At 38.2% G+C, this 23,107-nt stretch overlaps 1 protein-coding gene across 3 annotated transcripts in view; it reads left to right on the top strand.

Annotated features, from left to right (window-relative positions):
• LOC128863063 (ankyrin repeat domain-containing protein 29) overlaps window positions 1-23,107 on the top strand; it is a 94,606-nt gene that overhangs the window by 39,870 nt on the left and 31,629 nt on the right. For 2 of the 3 annotated variants that reach the window (XM_054101963.1, XM_054101962.1), the window contains exon 2: window positions 7,249-7,833. In XM_054101963.1, the coding sequence (XP_053957938.1) occupies window positions 7,822-7,833 (12 nt within the window). In that variant the 5' untranslated portion in view covers window positions 7,249-7,821. Of the gene's footprint in view, window positions 1-6,047; window positions 6,100-7,248; window positions 7,834-23,107 lie in introns of those variants that run through there. The other variant, XM_054101964.1, reaches the window with a different exon arrangement.

Below are 23,107 nucleotides of genomic sequence, written 5' to 3'. Positions count from 1 at the left end.
AGTACTACTTCGAATAATGCAAAATTCACTTGGAGCGAAAGATATATGAAATCAAAATCGTTAGTCGCCTTATGCAATAATCAATCTCGTATACATAAAATGGTGTGCAATATTTTAAAGAAACCAAAAAAAAAAAAAACGATAAAAATAAAATAAAAAATAGTTGCCTGTGGTTGAATTTTTTGAAGTGTTGAATATAATTGTGGCCATCTGACTTTTCAGCATTTTATATGATAGATATGCCCGTATTCTATTTTTTTTTCAAATTATCTAGCATTACTAAACTTGTTCACGATATGCCTTGGGCTTGTTATACTGTGCGCTGCAAGGCTTAGCCAACTTTTTTCCCTTAGTTTGATGTCTCCTTTATCACATTTCTTTTGCTGGGCGTTTGAAAATTCGAAAGGCACACTGCTCTCGAATGGATTTTATTAAATTAACAAGCATGTTTTTGACCACCTCTATTTAATGAGTTTTCTTATTTCTTTTTGAATGCCAATTAGGTTATATAAGTTTTGTGTATTTTCACAATAATTTGTATGGAGTATTTGATTGGTCGAACTAATAATAAAATTGCTCCACTCTCATTTTCCATTCATTTACTGCATTTTGAAATTATTAATTACCAAATAAGCACAAATTTAAATTTGTGCCAAAGTTCACAAGTATCAATTCTTAGTTAAGTCTATTAACTCTTTATTTATTCGCTGATTTCCGGTGATCTAAGTCCAAAGCTGTTTTCATTAATATTCATAAATATTAATTGTAGTTTATTACGTCAGCTACGCCAAGAATATGGTGCAATGGCAGCAGTAAAGCTGAATTCATTCTTGCGTTTTGTTTTCATATCATTTTGAAAACAATTATATCGAGTCACCCAAGGCTTGACCGCAGCAAACTGCAGCTAAAAAAAACAAAACAAAAACACATCAATGCCAATTGCAGTCGGCTTCATTGATTAGATCATTGCTTAGGCAATAGAAACCAAGTATTTTATTGTTTTTCATGGTGTTAGAAATAAAAATAAAGTTAGAAAATTGTGGACTTTTCATATGTTAGTTGGAATAGTTATTGTTGGATTTTAAACTAATAATGACCTATGAAACTGTTATAAAGGGTTTTCCAATAAGAGGTGTTATTTTGATATTCAGAGATTGGTTTCGTTGCTTGTGTGGTACGTAGCGCCGGCTTTGTTGAAAATAAACGTTGTCCAGGTTAATACCATAGAATTCCGGCCATAAAAAATCGTTAATCATCTCTCGATAGCGCCATGCATTCACCGTAACTGTTGCTCCAGTTTCATTTTCGAAAAAGTAAGGTGCAATGACTCTGCCGGACCATGAACTACACCAAGCAGTCACACGTTGAGAATAGAGAGGCTTTTCAACAATAACTCTTGGATTTTCTGAGCCCCAGATCCGACAATTTTGCTTGTTGACGAAGCCACCGAGGTGGTAATGGGCCTCATCACTCAAGATGATTTTTCGATGGAATTCCGGATCATTTTCATGCATTTCAACGACCCGATCAGCAAAGACACGACATTTTTGATGATCGGCCGGCTTGAGTTCTTGTGTTAACTGGACTTTGTAAGTCTTAAGACCCAAATCTTGCCTGGTTTTCTATGCCTAATCCCAAAGAACGAGGAGGAATGGACAAACCTGGGTTTTCTTCAACACTTTCGGCTACAACAGCAATATTTTCGGCTGTTCTTGAGCGACTTGCACGGGTTTTATTCTTCACATCACTAACTTGTCCCAACAGTTCGAGTTTTTTCACCAATTGCTGTATTGCGCTCCGACAAGGTGCTTCACGATGACCCAAAAATGTTCGAGTTTTACGAACCGTCTCTGCCAAATTTTCACCATTTTTATAGTGAATTTTAATAATTTCAATGAGTTGTTTAAGGTGTATCGTTCCATTTTTTTTAATGGCGTAGTTTCCACTTGTCAAATATCAAATACTGACAGCTGATTAACAATTTCAGGGGTAGATTGTAGACTGATAGTTGACAGTACATCGTGGCCTTTGTTTTGAGTTTCTTCTCTTTTTTAGTGACATCGTTGATCCCTAGGGTGTAAGATCTGCAGTCTACGCCACTAGGCACTCTTTTGGTAATATTGGAAGCCAGTTCTGGTTTATGTGAGATCATTGCTTATTAGGCAAACTAGCCTAACTCCGTCTTTAAGTTAAATAAATATCTGGTTCATGTTTGTTGATTAAGATTCAAGTTAACTAACTCCACCTTTAATCTAAATCTCCAAAATTTTGTTCTAAAACCCGTTAATTTAACGATTTCTCTAAATTAGCGATATGTAGGTCAAATCCATTTGCTGGTTTTATTTTCGGATTTTGTTTACTTGCGGCTTAGTTTTTCCTAAACACAGCAAATTTGCTACGAAACTTGGATGTGAACCAAAATGTCTGAAGTTCATATCGACCATTAAGATATGAGCAGCCGTGATCTTGGTAGCTCTGTGGGGCGGAAATACTCCCACTGATATATGTAAATAAGTTCGCTGCCTGTTGTTACAACAACAACAATGAAATGCAAAAACAAAAAAACAAAAACAATTGAAGAGTTGAAAGAACAACAAGAACAACAGAAATAACGAAAGCTATCTACTTATCAAAAATAATCTGGATCGAAATCTCCAGTGCAAGTGTGGAGCTCTGGAACGAGGTGTGTAGGCGTGTGCCGTATGTTTGCTGCATATGTATGCATATGTGCATATACATATATTTACGAATGTTTATGCGAACAGACAAGCCACACGTAGTGCGTTGCACTTGAGTTGCCAACACCCACTCGTGAACAACAATGAATCAGCTCAGGCAGATGTAAATAGAATTAATGGTGGGCTTGTGAAAGTGCATTTGCTGTATGATGAATATATAATTTTAGTGCATTCTTCTGTACTCGCAAAACAAAAGCAAACAAAAAACTAGAAAACAAATGGAACAACGGAAGTGCAGAAAAAATGAAATAAAGTTGCTGTGCAAAAAAAAAAAAAAAACAAAAGCTAAACAAATGAATTAGCGAAGCAATTAATGCTGAAATGTGGCAGATGTGAAAAACTTTGACTTGTTTCTTGGCACACATACTTTTATATTGACAGGGCGGTTCATCTAGCGTTTCATCTAGGAAATTGAGTTACCTATCTATTTTTTTGACTTGAAAGCATCAAATAGCTCATAGCATTTATCTATTTGTCGGAAATTTTGTTTTATAAGAAGACATTTATTTATATTATATTATTTCATGTTCATTTATATGTTCAAGTGAGGAACAAAGGACCACAGCAAATTCTTTTCATTCAGATCTGTTCTGCGCCTGACTCTAAGCTTCATTCCAGGTTAAATTCATGGCCTGTCTTTCAAAATCCAACAATCATCTCCAAGTCTTCGATGACCTTCTTCGTCTACGGCTGCCTTGGGGATACCACTCAATTGCGGCTCTTGTTAGGTCAACACATTGTCTACGAAAGGCGTGGCCAATCCAACCGCATTTTCTTGTGAAAATCTCAAGGATTATTGGGACCTGCTGAGTTATCCTCCACAGATCAGCATTCGAGATTGTGTTTGGCCAGTGGATTTTCAGGATTTTGCGAAGACATCGATTTGTGAAAACTTGCAGTGCGTTTATGACGGCCACGGTTAGAAAGCAGGTTACTTCAACCCACAAGCGAGCTTCTCGGGCTGAGGCAGGCTGCAGATGTACAAAAGTGATGTTACCTGGCATGTCCGACCGACTGTCGTAAATCCTCCTGTCATTAAGCAGAAGGAACTGTAGACAGCTGGTTGGACTGATGACGGACCACTTTCTATGGGCGAAGCACATTGGAAAGGTAGGCATCTCAGACTGTGTCTCTGCCCAGCATGTGGAGAGGAGGATGAGACGAAGGACGACGAAGGACCACTGCTCGGTGCATCTGCCCGGCCATCGCTCAAATCAGGTTGAGGTCTTTTGCACTGATGTGCTAAGAAGCGACCATCTTGGCTCCTTGACACCACAAGATCTACTCAGATTTCTTCGGAGGTTGGGTAGATTGCAATACAATGGACTTAATGTTTTCTGAGTGCTGTAATTCTAGTTGTCCCGACAAAAAAAATGTTGGCCTCTATTATATTCCATTTATTTATTTATTCTTAGTAAATTTAGGTGGGGCAAAATTAATCATCCAATTTGGCTCTTGAATAACTTTTTTTCTTAATAAAAATAAAATTATTTTGAGGGATGGAAATATTTATTTTGATCTTCATGCGCTCCATTGCAAAAATTACAAATATTCCGTTGGGTGATTAATTTTGCGCCACCTTTTATATTATATGATTTTTTACAAATCACAACAAAAATACTTAACGACAATAGTTCATATTTACTTATATAATTCATGCATTGACAATCAAAGTTTGCTTAGAGGATGAAAAACCAAAAGCCAAAGAATTTGAAATTTTATGAAATTCTTTCAAAGTTCTACTTGTTTGTATTCGAGCGTAAGAGGCGGAAACCGTTCCCACCTGCTCGAAAAAAAACTCATTGGATACTCAACAGGCTTTTTGTGGAATGTGAAAATAAATGTGCTGTAAGAGAAGAAGGCAGTCAATTACATCACTCATGAAATCAAACATAAAGCAGAGTGAAAGAATACGCCTCCCATTTTTGTAAAGACTTCAAGTTTATTAAGGCACTTCTTGCCTCTTACGAAGAAATCGGATCAACAAAATGAAACAATCTGAGAGTGAAACGTAGAAAACTCATTTGATTTCATCAAGTCTTATTTTCTCCTCTGCGTAATCGCTTGCATAAAAAGGAGCTCTTTCTTTTTGCTTCTGATATACAGAGGAGAGTAATTTTTGAAGCGTTCCGAAAGCTGAAGCAAAATTTAAGTATTTGGCTCCAGTGACGGACACGCAAACTACCAGCTGTAGTTTTTTTAAAGTGAGTTGTATTTGAAAATAATTTTTCTTAGTATGTCGTATCTGCTCTCATAACCGGAGCAATGCCCACCACACCATCAAAAGCATTAAATTAGACAATAAACCTCCTTTCAGTGCATTTGCAGTCCAGATTCGAGTATATCGCTCAGAGTGCGGCAATAAGGTTGAATACCTTAAGTAAATGATCAAACACGGGATACGGCCTCGGCAAAATCCTAGCTGGCGTTGTGGAGGTTCCCAGACTGATAGACTGCGTATTCCCATCTATATTTGGCAATACACCTTTAAGGAAAGAGTGGGAACGGGACGAGGTAAGACAGGGCGAGTCCTTCCATATATACACAGATGGTTCAAAGCTTGAGGGCAGGATGGGTAGAGGAGTATATTCTGAGCATCTGAGGATCTCCTTCAGTTTTCGGCTTCCCGACCACTGGAGTGTCTTTCAGGCTGAATTGATGGCAATTATAAAAGCCGTGACCCAAGTGCAGTGTGATGCGATACCTGGAAATGAGATCTACAAATATTTTCACTGAAAGCCAAGCGGTGATAAGATCCCTCACAACGCAGTCGACCATCTCCGAGGTGGCCATGAAATGCCGCACATCTCTTAACGAGATGGACCAGTCATGTTGTCCAAATGTAGTATGGGTTCCTGTCCTGACATCGAGGGTAACTGCAGAGTCGGTGAGCTAACGAGACTTGGCACTAAGATGACTAACTATGACATAGACATATCCTTACAGACTACTTATTTTTGAGGAAATTGTAGGAGAATCGAATGAAAGATGGCGTAATAAAACCACCTGCAGAATCGCCCGACAATTGCGGCCGACTCTCAATGCCAAACGCACAGAATCTCTGCTAAACCAAAATAAGCTTAGTCTTAGAACACTGATTTCCGTTATAACGAGACGTCTAATAGGCAGACATGCCCAAAGAATGGGGGTGCTAGCACAGAGGTCAGAAGCTGTCTAAATGACGAAGAGAAAGAGATGATTTCGCACCTCCTTTGCTGTTTCAGAAGTAGCATCCCTGCTTTATTCAGACGTAGATTTACCATTTCAGGAAGTCAAGTTTTTAATAGAATCGAATCGAATTGGAAGATCTCAGTACGAGGAAGCCGACTCCAATTAAGGGACCATGGCGAGGACGAAGTCAGTAAGTAGAAGATTTCAGTACTGAACAAATCAGGGCACTTCTAAATTTTTTTTGAAAAGTACACATTGGTTTTAGTAGAGATAAGGACAAGTACCAGATGCGGCTATTAGCCTGAGTATGTACCATAGTGGACCGTTTTCAACCGTTTCAACCTAACCTAATCTAACAGTAGAATGCACTTGTGACTAAAGAAACCAATTTCCTGCTGGGTAGTAGAATTAGTTGCATATAAAATACTTAAATCTGAATCACTGCTTTTTAAGGCGAATGAACTCTACGCTGTATTAACCAGCTGTCAAAAGGCGTGATTGAGGCGGAAGCGAGGTTTAGGGCATCAGAAGTAGGAGAAAGTATCAGAAAATGTGATTTTTCCCAAAAATCAAATGCTTGCTTAGTATTTTCCAGTACCTTTCGAGTACTTTTGTGGATGTATGCATGTTTGTATGTATATATGTTGTATGTATTTATGTTTGTCTGTGCTCATATACCTCGTGGTCTGAGTCTGTCGCGCAGCTTGTATTCATATTTAATCGCTTTAGCTGGCTGGTAATTACCCGCGCACGATGCAATTTAGTGTAAGTCAAAACATTTTCTGCCAAGATTGCCAACAATGTACGAGTACTTGTCTGATACTTGCCATTTTTCCAGCGCTGGCCTGAGTTTTATTGTTGTAATTTTCCGTAAGCGCGCAGGAACAAACAAACGGCAATGCACAGCGTGCCCAAGTCAACAGCTGAAGATGATTGCGACGACGGCGAAAAACCGCTTAACGAAATGAGGCTAAGAGAACTGGAATGCTGTGTGTGTGCGCATGCGCGAACTCATTGCGCTGCTCCAATTCTCTACACATTTTCCTTTAGGTGCGCTTTTCGAAGCGCATTCGCTGCATCTGTTGTTTTTGTGATTCTTGTTTTGTACGGTTTTGTTGCTACTGCGGTAGTTGCTTGTAAACCTGTTACCGTTGTTAGCGGTGATATAATAATTTTTGCTAACACAAACACACACACACACACACACACGCATGCAATGAAACACAATACTTAACAATATACTATATAGCATATTTGAAATATATCTACATATGTATGTGTGTTTGTATGTGCTAATATATTTTTATTTATTATTTTTCTTCTTCTTTGACTCTTGCAGTTTTGACGCCAGCGTATTGGGTGAGTGAATGGCTGCAGCGCCGGCGCAGCCAGACAAGTGAATGTCCCCGTTCTCATTACAAGTAAATGTACACACAAAGTGCAGTATAGTAAAAAAAAAATAATAATACCCCTGTGTGTGCGAGTAAAAATAAATTGAAAAAAAAACAAAAAAAAAGCCACTGTTTTTTTGTAATCAGCATTTGCGAAGATACAGCATCATTGACTGATACTCAGCTGCCTTAAAATAGCAGGAGCAGCACTGCGCTTTGGCGAAAGGTGTAAAATTAGATAGGATAGGATTCAATATAGTGCCAGTGCAATAATCATAAAGTGACTTAGTGAGTGAGCGGTGACCACAGAGCTGGTGACCGATACTGTGTGTGATAAAACGTCCGAAAACAATTTACTTAGTTAGTTAGTTTCCACAAGCATCTATGCCCATATGTGGACGAGGCGATAATCTTATATTGGCCAGTGACGAGTAATTTGTGCAATAATTAGTGAGACGAACGCGAATGCAAGAAGTGAACTAGAAATTTACAGATTGTAACGGAAGCAAGAGCCTGCGAAAATGTCATTAAAGGTGAGTTTATAGATTTAAGGCTTAAAAACAGTGTAAATTATATTAATGCTAATGATATGAATAATCACAAAAATTAAAAAAAAATATGTATGGTTGAGAAGTTAAATCACAGCGAAAATTTCAAAAACCGATTGGTTTTGTTTTTGCTCAAACTATGTTTCGATACATTGAAAATTACATATCCAAATGATAAGTTAGGTTAGGTTAGGTTAAGTTGAAGCGGTTGTCTTATGGGACACACTCAGGCTCATAGCCCATTGTGATGCCGCGTGGGGGAGCTTTCCCTATTTCTCCTAAAACCAGTGTGCGCTTTTCAAAAATTTTAGAATATCTCCTATTTCTGCGGAACTGAGATCTTCCAATTCGTTAAAAAATTGTCTGCCTAGAATAGCAAATCTCCGTCTGGATAGAGCAGATCAATGGGAAGGTGTAAGATTGTCTCTTCCTCTTCCTCATCAAGACAACTTCTACAGAAGTCGTGTGCTTGCACACCCATCCTTTGGGCGTGCCTACCTATTAGGCAATGTCCCGTTATGACTGAAATCAGTGTGCTAAGACTGTGTTTATTTTGGCTTAGCAAAGATTCTGTGCGTTTAGCACTAAGAGTCGGCCACAGTTGATGGGCGATTTTGCAGGTGGCTTCATTACGCCATCTTTCGTTTGCTTTCCTTACGATTTCTTCATAAGTAGCTTACCTGTTTGTAAGGGAATGCCTATGTCATTGTCTATGTACTCATCGGTCAACTTGGTGCCGAGTCTCGCTAGTTCATCGGTTCTACAGTTACGCTCAGTGTCGCGATGGCCAGGAACCCATATTATTCATATCCAAATGATTAAGGTGAAGAAAAATTCAAAAAATATATTTTTAGTGAGTTTAAAGGTTCAGTTCGATGCATACCGCACCGAAAAGTTTAAACGCGTATTTTCCGAAACTTAACTGAAGGTAGGAACTGCATTTTTTTTGTTAACTATAGCACAAAAACTTACTCGCAAGTTTTGAAATTCTATTTTCTTATTCAATTTAAATAAGCTTTTTATGAAGATATAGCAAATTTTAAAATTCAATCCAATTTTCAAAATTTGTAACGAAAAAAAAAACAAAATTTCATACGTTTTAAGTAGAATTTTTAGAAAAATTTCAACTAGTTGTTTTATATCCCATTAAATTTTGATATAATAAAATCCAAGTTGGATGTAGCTCAGAAATTGCTGATCAAATTTGCTGCATATATTAACATTTTATTTGGCAGAAAACACCTACCACAGTTCATAAAAAAAAAATGGCCAAAATCAACGTGATTTTTGACGCAGTTGAAACTTGCACTTTGTTATACAAAAAGTGAATGGGCTATTAAACTGCATACTCAAAATTTTTTAAGTATTCTGGGTTGATCCGTGACCATTCGGAAGTGCGCAGGCTCGAATCTTCGCGCACTCGTGTACCGCTCGGGACGAAAGGGTTAAGTGCCTGAAATGTAACACCGATCTTACGGGAACTATCTAGAAGAAATCAAAGATGTTAAATGGCACAATTACTCCATCACTGGCGATCAATGGTGAAATGATTTGTGTGGCATTTACTACAATTCAATTTTTTTTCAATTACAATTCTATTATTGAAAACCCACAACAATCGCTCACACGCTTAGAATGCGATCAAAGCCCATGTGTTCAGGTACATATCGCACGTTGATTCGGTTTTCTATCTCTGGTGGGAAGAATACAGAAGGTTTGCAGGCCGCGGTAACTCGACTCTGAATGGTTTTTGACGATCACATACGATCAGTTCGTTGCCGCCTGAAGAACGAGTGATTTGACGAGTTTTTTTGTTTGTTTTATGGAGGTGTAAAAAGGCATTGAAAGTCGAAATGTGTGAGACTCGTCTTTCGACTCATCCATTAAAACCCCACCCCGGCGCGGTATCCCTCCCGCGAGACAACCGTTATGCATTACTTCACGAGAGAGGGAAAGGCCAACAACATGCGGTGTTCTCAATCGGTCCCCCATCCAAGTACTAACCGCGCTCGACGCTGCTTAATTTCGGTGATCGGACGAGTGTGTGCATATTTGTGACATGATTGTGCAAATTTCGAAGATTGTGTTAGTGATATACGAAAAAAAAAAATCAACACAGTCATGTTACTTCGTTGCCATCTGAACAACGACTCATTGGACGAGTGTCTGAATTCATGTAAAATGATCGTGCAGAATTCGGCTGAATCTCCCAAATATGTGGATGCCGAAGTTCCCTCACAATGTTATTTTTCTCCATACTTTTAGTTAAAGAGCAAATCTGGTAAATCTATCATCCTTGAATAATGCTCACTCTTATTCCTACCCAAGAATAATAGATTACAAGATAAGGAAATTCGTTAGAGTATTTTTTGGCAGTCACGCAATGCAATATAGAGGTGAAAAAAAAGGATTTCAACCTCGTACTGCAGGAAGATTGGCACATATATTTAGTCTAACCCGGCACCATCCTAAGTTCAATGAAAGAACTATGTCTGGAAAAATTGTGAGAAACATTGAAGGAGAGAGGGCACAAAATATCTTAAGATCTAATTCAAAAAAAGTTGTTCTTTCAATTCTTCTTTCTAATCTGTTAAAGTTACTCTCATTTTTCCACTTCAACCAGCTGACCTTTTATTCAACTATTCCTGCATTACACTCGTATCGGGGGTACCTGTCATAGCGACTTTTTGGGAAACTATGAGGCGGACGAGCAAGCCAGATAATCGATCTGTAAGATAGTTTCCCCGCGAAAGGAGAGGATTGAGATCTTGACCACTTGCGCTCTACTCCTGGAACGATGAGCTTTGCCGGAACTCGAAGAGCGTTGGGCAAGTACACAAACTTGCAAGGTCGTGAAATTTTTCTGGCCACGAGTCGATAAAAGGTATATGGGGAATCTTCTGAGTATAACAAAATCTCAGCTCTCGAATTTCGTGGGTGTTCTCACAGGTGTGCATACAGTTAGCTTTGGAGTTACTGCGAGTGCTTTATGTGCCAGCTGTAAAGAGGTCGAGCAACTACTTAGCACTTCCTCTTTAGCTGCTATGCTCTCGCGGGACTAAGACTTAGGCATCTTGGTTCTCACTTCTTTCCTACGCCTGGTATATCATAACAGGCCCTGCTGAACTTCATCAAAGCATCATCGTTCGTAATTCTCAAATACTCAACACTCTTCTTCCCCCCACCCTCTGCTCTTTCTCTCTCTCCTTTCGTTCAATCGGGTTCCTTCACCTTATTTCCCTTGCAATGGTGTCACAAATCATGCATTTGAACTCTTCGCCCAAGTGTGTCCACTCTCTGGAAAACCATTCTAACCTAACTTAAAACTAGTATCTTTGAATGTTCTGAATTTTTTCGCCGAGTTGATATGTTCGGGTTCATAGCGTGCGCATCAACCAGCGGTGCATCTTTATATGCTTCAACTAAAGCTATGACTTCATACAAATTTGCAATATTCCAACGTAACAATAAAAAAATCGCACCATTTATTTATGCTGTGAGTTGTGTAAAAACTCAAAGAGCCAATACTGTCGGTACATTTATGACACAATAAAAATAATTTATCGAAGACCTTATAACGTTAAAATTGTACAGTTAACACTTTTACGTCACTCTCTCTGCTGAATGTCTGCTAGATTTTTATTTACATTTCGCAAGATCGATCAATTTTATTGCATACTGTTATTGGAATCGTGCACTATGTATGCACACCTATACATACGAAAAATATTTGTGCAAGTGAATAACCTGCCACTGTAGAGGCAACTGGTCTGCGACTAACAGGTACGTCACTCCACACAAGTGGTGCTCATATCTTGATCGCAGTGTTCTTGTGCATTTGATAATGATTTCATAAAACAACTATTTACTACACTTTGATTTCGTGCTACACATTTTAGGTGCGCTCGAGCGAATTGTTGGGTGAGGTCATTGGTTGCTTAAGGAACATATCAAGTACGTACTCGCACATGCAGGTTATTTTTGTTTGAAATGAAGGTGTGTGCTTGAATGCACGCTTGTTTACTTTTGATAGCATTTGATAAAGGGAAATAAAATTGATTTTTTATTGACTTAATACCAAATTAGGAAAAATGTAAACATTGCTTATCAGCAATTGTTTGCTTGATAAATAGTTTAAAATAATATTTTTTGTAAGTTTTTTTTTATTGCGCCTCCTCGTTCACAAATATTTACAAATGACTAACAAGCAACTTAAATGTGACAACACTACACAATTTTCACTCTACGCAGAACTTAACCCTCTAGTACCCAAGACCGCCTGTAGACGGCCTAAGTTTATTTCACGCTTATTCCCTTTTAAAATACCATTTCGTTACTTTTTAAACTCTTTCTAATTCCGGAAAGTCCCAAAATTATTGCTGGTGCATTTGCAGCAGTGTCTTGTTTTTTAATCAGCCGTCATAGTCATTTGAAGTCTGAAAATAGTGAAAAGCGGTCAAATTAATTATTCTGCAAAAGTGGTGTATTTTAAAAATTAAATAAAAATATTAGAAGTGTATTCAGCTTATAATAAAAATTATCATAGTGTTGCTGGTTGTGTTCAAAATACGAAAGTTAAAAATAATAACAAAAAAAAAAGTGTTTCCTGTGTTTTATAAACCTTTGAAGACATCTCGTCTAGAGGCGGTCCTGGGATAACTCGGAATAAATAACATTATGCGGTAAGTTTGAAATTTTGATATTTTTAGAGGGGGGCTAAGCTTAAAGTTTTGGTTTTTTATAAATGGATCAACGACAAAAGTGTAAATTATCATCCCTCAATGATGAAGATATTGCAACATTTTTGGATTTATTGGAAATCGACGATGATACAGACGTGGAAGAAGATTTGGAAGATCTTTTAGACGAAGATGTGGACGATGCAGAATTACCTATCGACACTGGAATTGACGAGGTGATTAACAGGGCGGTAAATTTGTCAGATTCTATGCTGGAATCAGAAGTGTGTGTCAATTTATGTACATGTTGTCAATTTATGTCTCGTTTCAATAACAGGTTTCAGTCCATTCCGATGACTCAACGTTTATGTGACGATGAACAAATTGCGCACCGAAGATGAGGACTTTCCTTCGACAATATCTGCCAGATAAACCACATAAATGGGGTATAAAACTCTTCGTTTTGTGTGACTCCTTTGGATTTTGTTATAACTTCGAAATATATTGCGGCGCAGGAGACAATGCTGTTCTGACTGATACACCAGATCTTGGGGCATCAGCGAATGTGGTGGTCCGATTGTCCCGTAATATTCCAGATTTTAAAAACCATATAACATATTTCGACAACTATTACACGTCACTGCCACTTATGGTTTATCTAAAATCACGCGGAATACATTCGCTGGGAATTATTCGTTCAAATCAAATTCCGAATTGCAAACTTCCGACAGATCTTGATCTCAGGAAACAACTCCGTGGATATCCAGCTGAATTTTGTGGATCTGCTTTAGGAGTTGACATTTCTTTATCAGTTTGGAAGGACAATAAAATAGTGTGACTCGCATCGAGTTACGCAGGCGAAAAGCCCTTCCAGAATGAAACAAATGTTATAAATAAGGTGTCGCGGTTCGTCCGCTCAGAAAAAAAATTTGTTGATGTCGATTGCCCCAATGCAGTCCGTGAATATAATAGTCATATATGGGGGGCGTCGACCTCATGGATGGACTAATTGGGCGATATAAGATTCCGGTAAAGAGCAATAAGTACACAAACCGACTCTTTAATCACCTGCTTGATATGGCCATGATAAACGCTTATGTTTTGTTCAGAAGAATTAACAAGATTGACACGCATGCTAGGCAGTACCAACTGCCGAACTTCCGGGCAGAGATCGCATACGTACTATGCAAACAACAATATTCTTCAATATGAAGAGCTCCAGGTCGTCCATGACAAACTCCTCAAGTAAAATTTACTGGAAGAAAAGCTTACTTACCTCCTGACGACGTTCGCTACGACGGAGTTGGACATTTTGCAAAGTTTTTATCACGCACCGGTAAAAATAGGTGCGAATATCCTGGCTGCACCTCCGAAACTCAAATCGTGTGCCGAAAATGGAATCTGAATCTTTGTTTTTCCCAGCAAAAGGACTGCTTTCACAATTTTCACCATAAATAATTTGCACCAACTGCCTATTTATGCCCAAAAGCATGCCTTTCTTTTGTATACATTTTTCTAAAACTATTTGAAATAAGACTGACTGTTTGTTTTGTATTGATTTCTGTTAAACACTTTCTGTTACGTAATACACTGAATTTGCAAGTTTTTCAATTAGATTTTTTTTGGCGTTCTTTCCCCAGGCCGCCTGCAGGCGGGGTAAGGTTTTATCCCTTTATAATCGGATCAAGGAACAAAATTTCACTTTCTTGATAAATAACCTATAATTTTACCATAATCCCTACCCAAAGCAATTTTTTTCATTCAAAAATAAAATTTGGGCACTAGAGGGTTAATCGCTCAGGCACAATTTTTTATAAGATCGTATAATTGTTGGCGTATGCCGATGATATTGACATCATTGGCCTTAACAACCGTGCTGTTAGTTCTGCCTTCTCCAAACTGGATGAAGAGGTAAAGCGAATGGGTCTGGTGGTGAACGAGGACAAAACGAAGTACCTCCTGTCTTCAAACAAACAGTCGGCGCACTCGCGTATAGGCACACACGTCACTGTTGACAGTTATGATTTCGAGGTTGTAAAAGGCTTCGTATATTTAGGAACCAGCATTAATACCTATAATAATATCAGCCTGGAAATCCAACGTAGAATCTCTCTTGCCAACAAGTGCTACTTTGGACTAAGTAGGCAACTGAGCAGTAAAGTTCTCTCTCGACGAAGAAAACTAACAATCTACAAGCGTGGACGATGACAACATCCGATGATGCGACGCTTGGAGTGTTTGAGAGAGAGATTCTGCGCAAGATTTTTGGACCTTTGCACGTAGGCAACGGCGAATATCGCAGACGATTGGACGATGAGCTGTATGAGCTTTACAACGACTAGACATAGCGCAGCGAATAAAGATCCAGCGGCTGCATGTCGTCCGAATGGATACAAACGCTCCGGCTCTGAAAGTATTCGATGCGGTACCAGCTGGTGGTAGCAGAGGAAGAGGAAGACCTCCTTTGCGTTGGAAAGATTAGGTGGAGAAGGACTTGGCTTCACATGGTGTGTCCAACTGGCGCCGGTTAGTACGAGAAAGAAACGACTGGCGCGCTTTGTTAAACTCGGCCAAAATCGCGTAAGCGGTTATAGCGCCAATTAAGAAGAAGAAGACTATGTCAGATCGTTGGGTTTAGCACGTCTGAGCCTTCGTATTAATACGTTGCCTTCAATTAAATTATGTGATTCTTCATTGATGTGGGTTATTAGTCTTTTTTTATGGACTACTGCAAACTTTGTGATTTCAGTGTAGACGAAGTTTATTTTAAGGTCACGCTCACGTTCTGACAGAACTTATGCAATACCATGTTGCCTTGACAATACACCTAAGGACCTTATTTCGGAACTGTTGGATTTGGTGTTTCGTACTTTGTCTGTCGCACCCCCACAGCTGCTCACCATAACTCCATACTGGGCTTAGTATCTGCTTATAGATTATTAGTTTGTTTTCTATCATTAGAGCCGAGTTGCTACCCACTGCTACCTGAGCCATTGCATGGTTTGAGTTTAATGTCCAATTCTTCCCTCTCCTTCTTACCATCTTCCTTTCCATCAAAGTTTACAATCAAGTGTCATACCTGGGTACTTTACAAAGTTTTGGTATGGTACCTGTTGGTCATCTATTGTATATATATATTGTATTTTAGTGTTTGTGAAAACTACGTGTACAGATTTTGTTTAGTTTAGTTTAATTTTCCATTTATTAGTCCACTGAGAGACCTTATTTAAGGCGGTTTGTAATGTGGCGGTCGATTCGCTTTCAGTGTCACCAACTGCAATCAGCGTGGTGTCATCTGCAAACGTTGCTGTGACATAATTAGGATCAGACGGTGGGTCATGTGTGAAGATTAGGTACAGTACAGGGTCCGGCATTCGGCAACTTCAGACCGCTCACTCAGCTGATGCACTGGCGCCAGCTGTTTGTTAGTTGGCTAAATGACAGTCCAGAGTATTGTTTACAAGCGCGCGGAAGCATTTTGCCTAGGGTGAACGTGTAAAAAGAAAATAAGTAATGGATTTCAAACGTAAAAGTGTAATTGCATTATATTTTCCAGTGAAATCACAACCAACGCTTTTTCGTGAACTCGAGCCCCTTAAAGTAAATAAAGTTTTTGTTTATCGCACCATTACTCGTTACAATGATACTGGTAGCATCGCGAAACGTCATAGAGGTGGTCATCAAAAGACTGCAACGTCACGTGAAATGATTCAAAAAGTGAAGAAGCAACTTGGGCGAAATCCCAGACGAAGTGCCAATCAAATGGGGAAATAACTGAAAATATCTGACCAAAGCATCCGCCGCATACTGAAAAATGATCTGAAAGTCAAGCCTTACAAAATCCAAAAGGCGCATGATCTCACACCAAAACCGAAACAAGTCAGGCTTAAGAGAGAGCGAAGGAGTTGCTTCGCTTGACCGAAAGCAGTCAATTTCCGAACATTTTGTTTTCTGACAAGAAAATTTTTTAAATTGAGCAATTGGTAAAATCCCAAAACGAAAGGGTTTATTTGACTGATCGTTCATATGAAAATTTGAGTAATCGATTGGCCTCCAGGAGGCTGGCTGGGTCGCTGTAACCCCAGATGTGCGCTCTCCAATCGTTTTCATCGAGCCTGGCGTCAAGGTAAATGCGAAATATTATCGGGAAAGTATTTTGGAGGCTGCTTTGAAGCCGTGGGCAGACAAACATTTTGGTGGCGGACCATGGACCTTTCAACAGGACTCGGCACCGTCTCACAAGGCTCAAGTGAACCAAGAATCGCTTACAACAACGTGAATCCTATGGATTACTCTCTTTGGGCCACTTTGAAGAGCAAGGTCCGGACTAAAATATTCACCAGTCTCGAGACGCTGAAAAAACCCATTGCCCGCGAGTGGGCCAAAATACCTGCCAGTCTCATTCGGGCAGCTTGCTATTCGTTTCTGGACCATCTCAAGGCCATAGTCGAGGCAAAAGGTGGTCATATCGAGCAAAAGTAAATTGATTCTTAATTTTGTATTATTTTGACACATTTTTTACTTTGAATTGCCAAACTACATAAATTTATTGCCTTTTTAATTGGTTACACTTTGAGTGCCGGACCATTTAGAGGCCAAAGAACGCTGCCTTGGTGTACTACTTCTGCCTTTATTTTTCGAATAATTCAATAAGCGTCATCTGTTTTGATTGTTTGGGTTCCCGGCCATTCTGGAGTTAAGAGAAATGAAAGAGTGGAAGAGTGTGCAAAGATAGGCTCTGAATTGAACCTTGAGCGAGTGGTAGAGGACATAAGCATTCCTCTAGACGAACTGTAAACTACGGCTGACTTGAGCGTAATCGCGGAAACCAATAGAAGGTGGTTTCTGACTACTAACTGCAAGGTCTCCAAAGCGCTCTGGCCAAAACTAAATCTTAAAAGGACAAAATGTCTGCTTGGATTCAACAGATCAACTACCAGCGTCCTCACAAGTGTTATATCGGGTCACTGCACTATTGGCACCCTAGCCAGTAGAATGGGTGTACCTCGGTGCAACACCTCCTCTGTGAATTTCCGGCACTTCAAAGAAGCGGTAACAAATATCTCGCCCATTATTTCATTGAGGACCTGAAAATTCCCAAAATGTCTCACTGGAGGGAGAAACATCTAAGTGGCTTAAGCAATTTAGTTAGGAGAAGGAAAACAAATGCAGGTATCACAATGGGCCTTAGGACCACCGAGTGTTAAACAAGCAACCTGACTAACCTAACTACTAACCTACTGCGAAGTTTTCTCTTTAGTGAAATAAGACCTCTCTTGTAAATTAGGTATTGTGTAATGACTGTGGGTTTTTTTAATAGTTCGAGCACTTTTCCATGCATAAAAGTTACACGTTGGAAGTAAAATTTTGCACTTCATTATCCATTTGCTCCTCATTAATTAATTGTACTACATTATTTTTGCAATTTTCAAGAATTTTCTTGAAGTTATCCCAATCTGTGAATTGGCTACTCAATTTGTCCGTTGATTCTTTAAAAATGATATACTCGCTGAGAGACTGTACGGTAAATAGCTTACATATCTGACTTACAAAATCATTCAATGATTCAAGACTGTGCTCCGAATTTAATGCCATTGAGTATAAATTAAATTTAAGTCTCAAATTGAAATCTACGTTAAAGCATTCGGTTGATGTTTTGGTTATTTTCCTCTCCCGCTTTTTGTTCCATTTTACTGTGTTTGCCCAACATCACAAATTCAGAGCACAGCAATTTTGACGTTTGAAGTGTAACAGAGTCTGAACCTGTAACAGAGTCTCTGCACACACATACGTATATACATATGTAAATGAGGTATTGTTTTTTATTCTACATTTTTTGCTTGCATTTAAATTGGCTTTTAATTTTTTTGACCGTAAAATTTAGTTGTAATGAGTTCATTGCTATGCATTTTAAGACAGAACTCGAACATTTAATGCAAATTATTGCAAATTTTTCCAAGTTGATGGCAAATTATTTGCACTGTAAGAGAACGACTGCCTGCAGGAAACCAGACGGCTTAGCTTCGCACTCTAAATGCTTGTAAGGTGAGCTGAAATTGGATAATCTTTAAAATTAGGTTGGCAAAGATATAATTCAATTTAAATTAAGTTAAAAGCGTAGTAGTTTAGCGCCAGCTAAAACTAGGAAAGGTATTGTAATAATGCAGCTATTGCTACAGATTAATTTATTGCGTGTTATTGATAATGTTCGAGCTCATTACAATGGGAAATATGTATGCAGGGGTGATGAGTATTAAAATAGAAAATACTTTTTCTACCATTCCACTGCCGAGATGCCTTGCACATATCAACCATCCAAGGCTACAGCGGCAAAACAGCTAATGGCAGAACAATTTAGCGCTTCGTGTGAAAAAAATTCCTTTCCAGGCTGTTCATTGCTTATATGTACATACATATATTCGCTAATTTTATGGCAACGCTTATATGTATATAGTACGTGGACTCGTTTATCTATTATTATCTCTGATAAAAGTGAGATAAGAGCTGCTTAAGTGCTTGACAAATATAGTACATGTATGTATGTATGTATGTATGTATGTATGTATGTATGCATATAAGTATGCATATTAACGAAGTAAACAAATGCAGCGTGACAATATGGTATAATATATGGCTGGGTATGTATGAAAAATTTTACTATTAGTAACTTAGGCAAACTACACTGCATGCAAAGCAAAAGATGCAATAAAGGCCAAAAATATGAGCACTAAAATTTGTGAAATTAAATTAATATTGCCTTAAAAATTATGACACTATTACAAGAAATAAACTGTTTGTGGATGAACTTATGGAAATAAACCATTCGGCCGCCTCAAATGTTTTTCTGCTTCGTTTAAGTGTCTCTATGATTTTGGCGTTGACTCCATAAATGTTCGCCAGCTGTTTTTTAATAAAAATTATGGCATTGCTCAAAATAGAATTCGTGTATTACAGATAGACGCCTATAGAAAAAAAATCCGAATGGCTGTTCAACAGTGTAGTGCCTTTTAGCAAAATTAATATAATATAATTTTCGTAGTCAGTTTAAAAATATTTAAGTTCGCTCTCGGCTGCTAAACTTACGAATGTATGGATACCAAGTCGTAGCGACATTACAAGATTTTGCAAGGCCGGTCTAAGTAGACCATTTAGCGTAAATATCTACATTCTAAGACTTGCACTATTGCCGAGATAGTTAAGGGGGTATTCTAGTGTGGAATTTAGAAAAAATTGAATTTTTTTTGTTGCATATTTTCAAAGCTTAGACATTTACGAATATGTCATTAAGAAGACTTTTTAAAGTTCCTATTATTTCTTGAGTTATTTCCCCTTTTGGAGACATGGCATCGGTGAAGATCCAGTGATACAATTTGAGAAAAGTAAAGATTTTGTGCATATTTTGTATGTTCGGATTGGGGAGGAGGTGAGAAGGTTTGACTTTATTGAAAATTTGTGTTCGTAGTTGTGCTAGAGAAGGGCAAATTTTGAGAAAAATTTCAGGGAATAGCATTGAGTTAGTATGGCATATGATGCCTGATAGGATAGCGTTCCGGTCTATAAGGTATATATTTGTGAGTTTAGTGTGGCCTAATCGTAAACTTTCCCTGAGATTATTCCAGTAGAAGTTTTTAAAAAAATGTTTTTATTTTATTTTTGAAAGTGAGTTTCACTTGAGGCCAATGAACTTAGATCCAACATAGATCATATAGGTCAAACCGTAAATGCAAAAATTATGACGAAAAATGTTGGTGAAAAAAATTTTTTTTTTGGAATTGCTTGCAAAAATATTTTAGACTGAATTTTCTTTTTATTTATGAACTAGCAAATCCGTCCCCCTTCGCTGGGCACACTAAAATAGAATAGATATGGTTTAGAACAGAAAATATATGGTTTTCATATTATTTATTTCTTTATTCTTTATTCAAGCACTTTGGCATAAACAATATTTTTTGTTTTTCTATGATCATCCATGAATTTTTCGTTTCAATTTATATGTTTTATTAAGCATTGGAGCTTTTTTAACCATTATCCATTTATATTTTTCAAAAAAAAAAAAAAAACGAAAAAAATTGTTTTTTCCACGAACGCATAATTTCATTCGGATTTCACATTAAATTCTCAAATTTCGTAAGAAATTATTCACTGTTCCAAAATCCACTCCAAAAAAATTCACAAACAATTTTTACATGTTGCACTTACGTTTTTTCCTTATGGCATCCAAATCAGAAAGAAATATTGACACATTGTAACTCACACTGTCAATTTGACAGTTCAGTTCCGCCCCAAGAGTTAAAAAAGTAAGCGACATTATGGCTGGCTCAAAAGAACGCTGTACCCGTTGCCACTGCCCCGAATTACAACCAAACTTTACGAAACCCATTTTCAATACTTACTTAACAATGTGCATAAGTTTGGTTTAATTCGGTGCAAAGACACGGCGGGTCCACGTTTTGGCATATATTTCGAGACCCTAGTTATCAATAGGTATGAAAATTACCCAGTATTAAAGCACTTATCAACATCTTTCATTTGATACCCATATTGTACATACATAACCAAAGGTTACCCGGGTCCACGTTTTGACCTATATCTCGAGACCCCAGTCACGTAGCGGCATGAAAAATACTCTGTACTAAGGCATTCACCAACAGCTTCAATTTGATATCCATATTGTACAAACACATTCTAGGCTCCACGTTTTGGTCTCTATCTCGAGACCCTAGTCACAGAGCGGCATGAAAAATACTCTGAACTAAAGCATTCACCAACAGCTTCCATTTGATATCCATATTGTACATACACGTCCGAAGGTTACCCGGTCCCACGTTTTGACCTATATCTCGAGACCCTATCTACCAATAGGTATTCAAACTATACGGAAACCATCTTCAATGCTTACTTAACAATGTGTGTAAGTTTGGTTTAATTCGGTGCAAAGACACGGCGGGTCCACGTTTTGGCATATATTTCGAGACCCTAGTCATCAATAGGTATGAAAATTACCCCGTATTAAAGCACTTATCAACAGCTTTCATTTGATATCAATTTTGTACATACACAACCAAAGGTTACCCGGGTCCACGTTTTGACCTATATCTCGAGACCCCAGTCACGGAGCGGCATGAAAAATACTCTGTACTAAAGCATTCATCAACAGCTTCAATTTGATATGCATATTGTACAAACACATTCTAGGGTCCACGTTTTGGTCTCTATCTCGAGACCCTAGTCACGGAGCGGCATGAAAAATACTCTGAACTAAAGCATTCACCAACAGCTTCCATTTGATACCCATATTGTACATACACATCCGAAGGTTACCCGGGTCCACGTTTTGACCTATATCTTGAGCCCTATCCACCAATAGGTATCCAAACTATACGGAAACCATCTTCAATACCTTCTTAACAATGTGTGTAAGTTTGGTTTAATTCGGTGCAGACACGGCCGGTTAGCGAACACACACAAAAAGTTGACTTTATTTTATATATAAGATTTTTTTCAGTTTGTGTCGGAAAAATCCAAATATCTTACGGAACCCTATTTTTTTCCAAAATAAAATGTAATCCATGTTACTCTTGGATAATGTAGTTTTCGAATGGTGAAAGAATTTTTAAAATCGGTCCAGTAGTTTTTGAGCCTATTCGTTACAAACAAACAAACAAACAAACAAACAAACAAAGTTTTCCTCTTTATAATATTAGTATAGATAACTTAAACAATACGCTTCAGCAGTTGTGGTCGCAAAATTAATGAAAATAGGGTTCCAATTCGTTTCACATACCCTCTATTCTCTAGACTTTGGTTCTTCGGAGCCCTCCGACTAAATTGAAGAGGAAACGACTCTCGTAACTTTAGTTTTCTTCAACGGAAGATGATTCTCTAGACGAACTGAGTACGTTTGGCATTTTAATAGTACAATAGTCTCCTCAGCGTGGTTATGGAGTTTTTTCTAGGAGACGCTCGCCTAGAGGCGTAACTGAAGCTTTGTATACAGCTTCTCTATTGGTTCTTTGACTAAACAATTCACAGTTTCGTTTATACTCGTTATTATTTACTTTCTGGGCCACTTTTGCGAATTGGCCTAGAGGTGGTATGCATGTTTCTATAATTTTTTTTCGAGTCCATTAGAATTTCGTGACGCTAGCCAGCAGGTAATGCCAAGAGTAATGCAGAATTTGAGAACTTCCGTTTACAATATTAGCTGTATTTTTCTTTCCAGAAGATATCAATTTCAACTGTGCCGCAAGAGTTAGTTCCTCTTATGATGAGCAGTAAACAACTATCTTCAATTTTCTTTCTTGCCACCGTAGCCGAATGGTTTGGTGCGTGCCTACCATTCGAGAGTGCGAGTGGGTTCGAATTTCCGTACATGAAACAGTAAAATGATAGAAAAAGTTTTTGAGGTGAAACTTCTTAGGCGTCGATAGACGAGCCAGAATTGAGAGGAAAATTTCAAGGCCAGGCAACGTTTTGGACATATTCGTTCCGCGAGAGAGAAAAAGATATAACGTGGAGAACAAGGAGAGAGAGAGCTATACCTGATACATATATATCTTAGATACACTTTGGGCTATTTT

Source organism: Anastrepha ludens, chromosome 5 (genome assembly GCF_028408465.1).
Source record: "Anastrepha ludens isolate Willacy chromosome 5, idAnaLude1.1, whole genome shotgun sequence".
Taxonomy (NCBI): Eukaryota; Metazoa; Arthropoda; class Insecta; order Diptera; family Tephritidae; genus Anastrepha; species Anastrepha ludens.
Note: the sequence above shows the minus strand (reverse complement) of the source record. Positions and strands in the feature narration are given on the sequence as shown.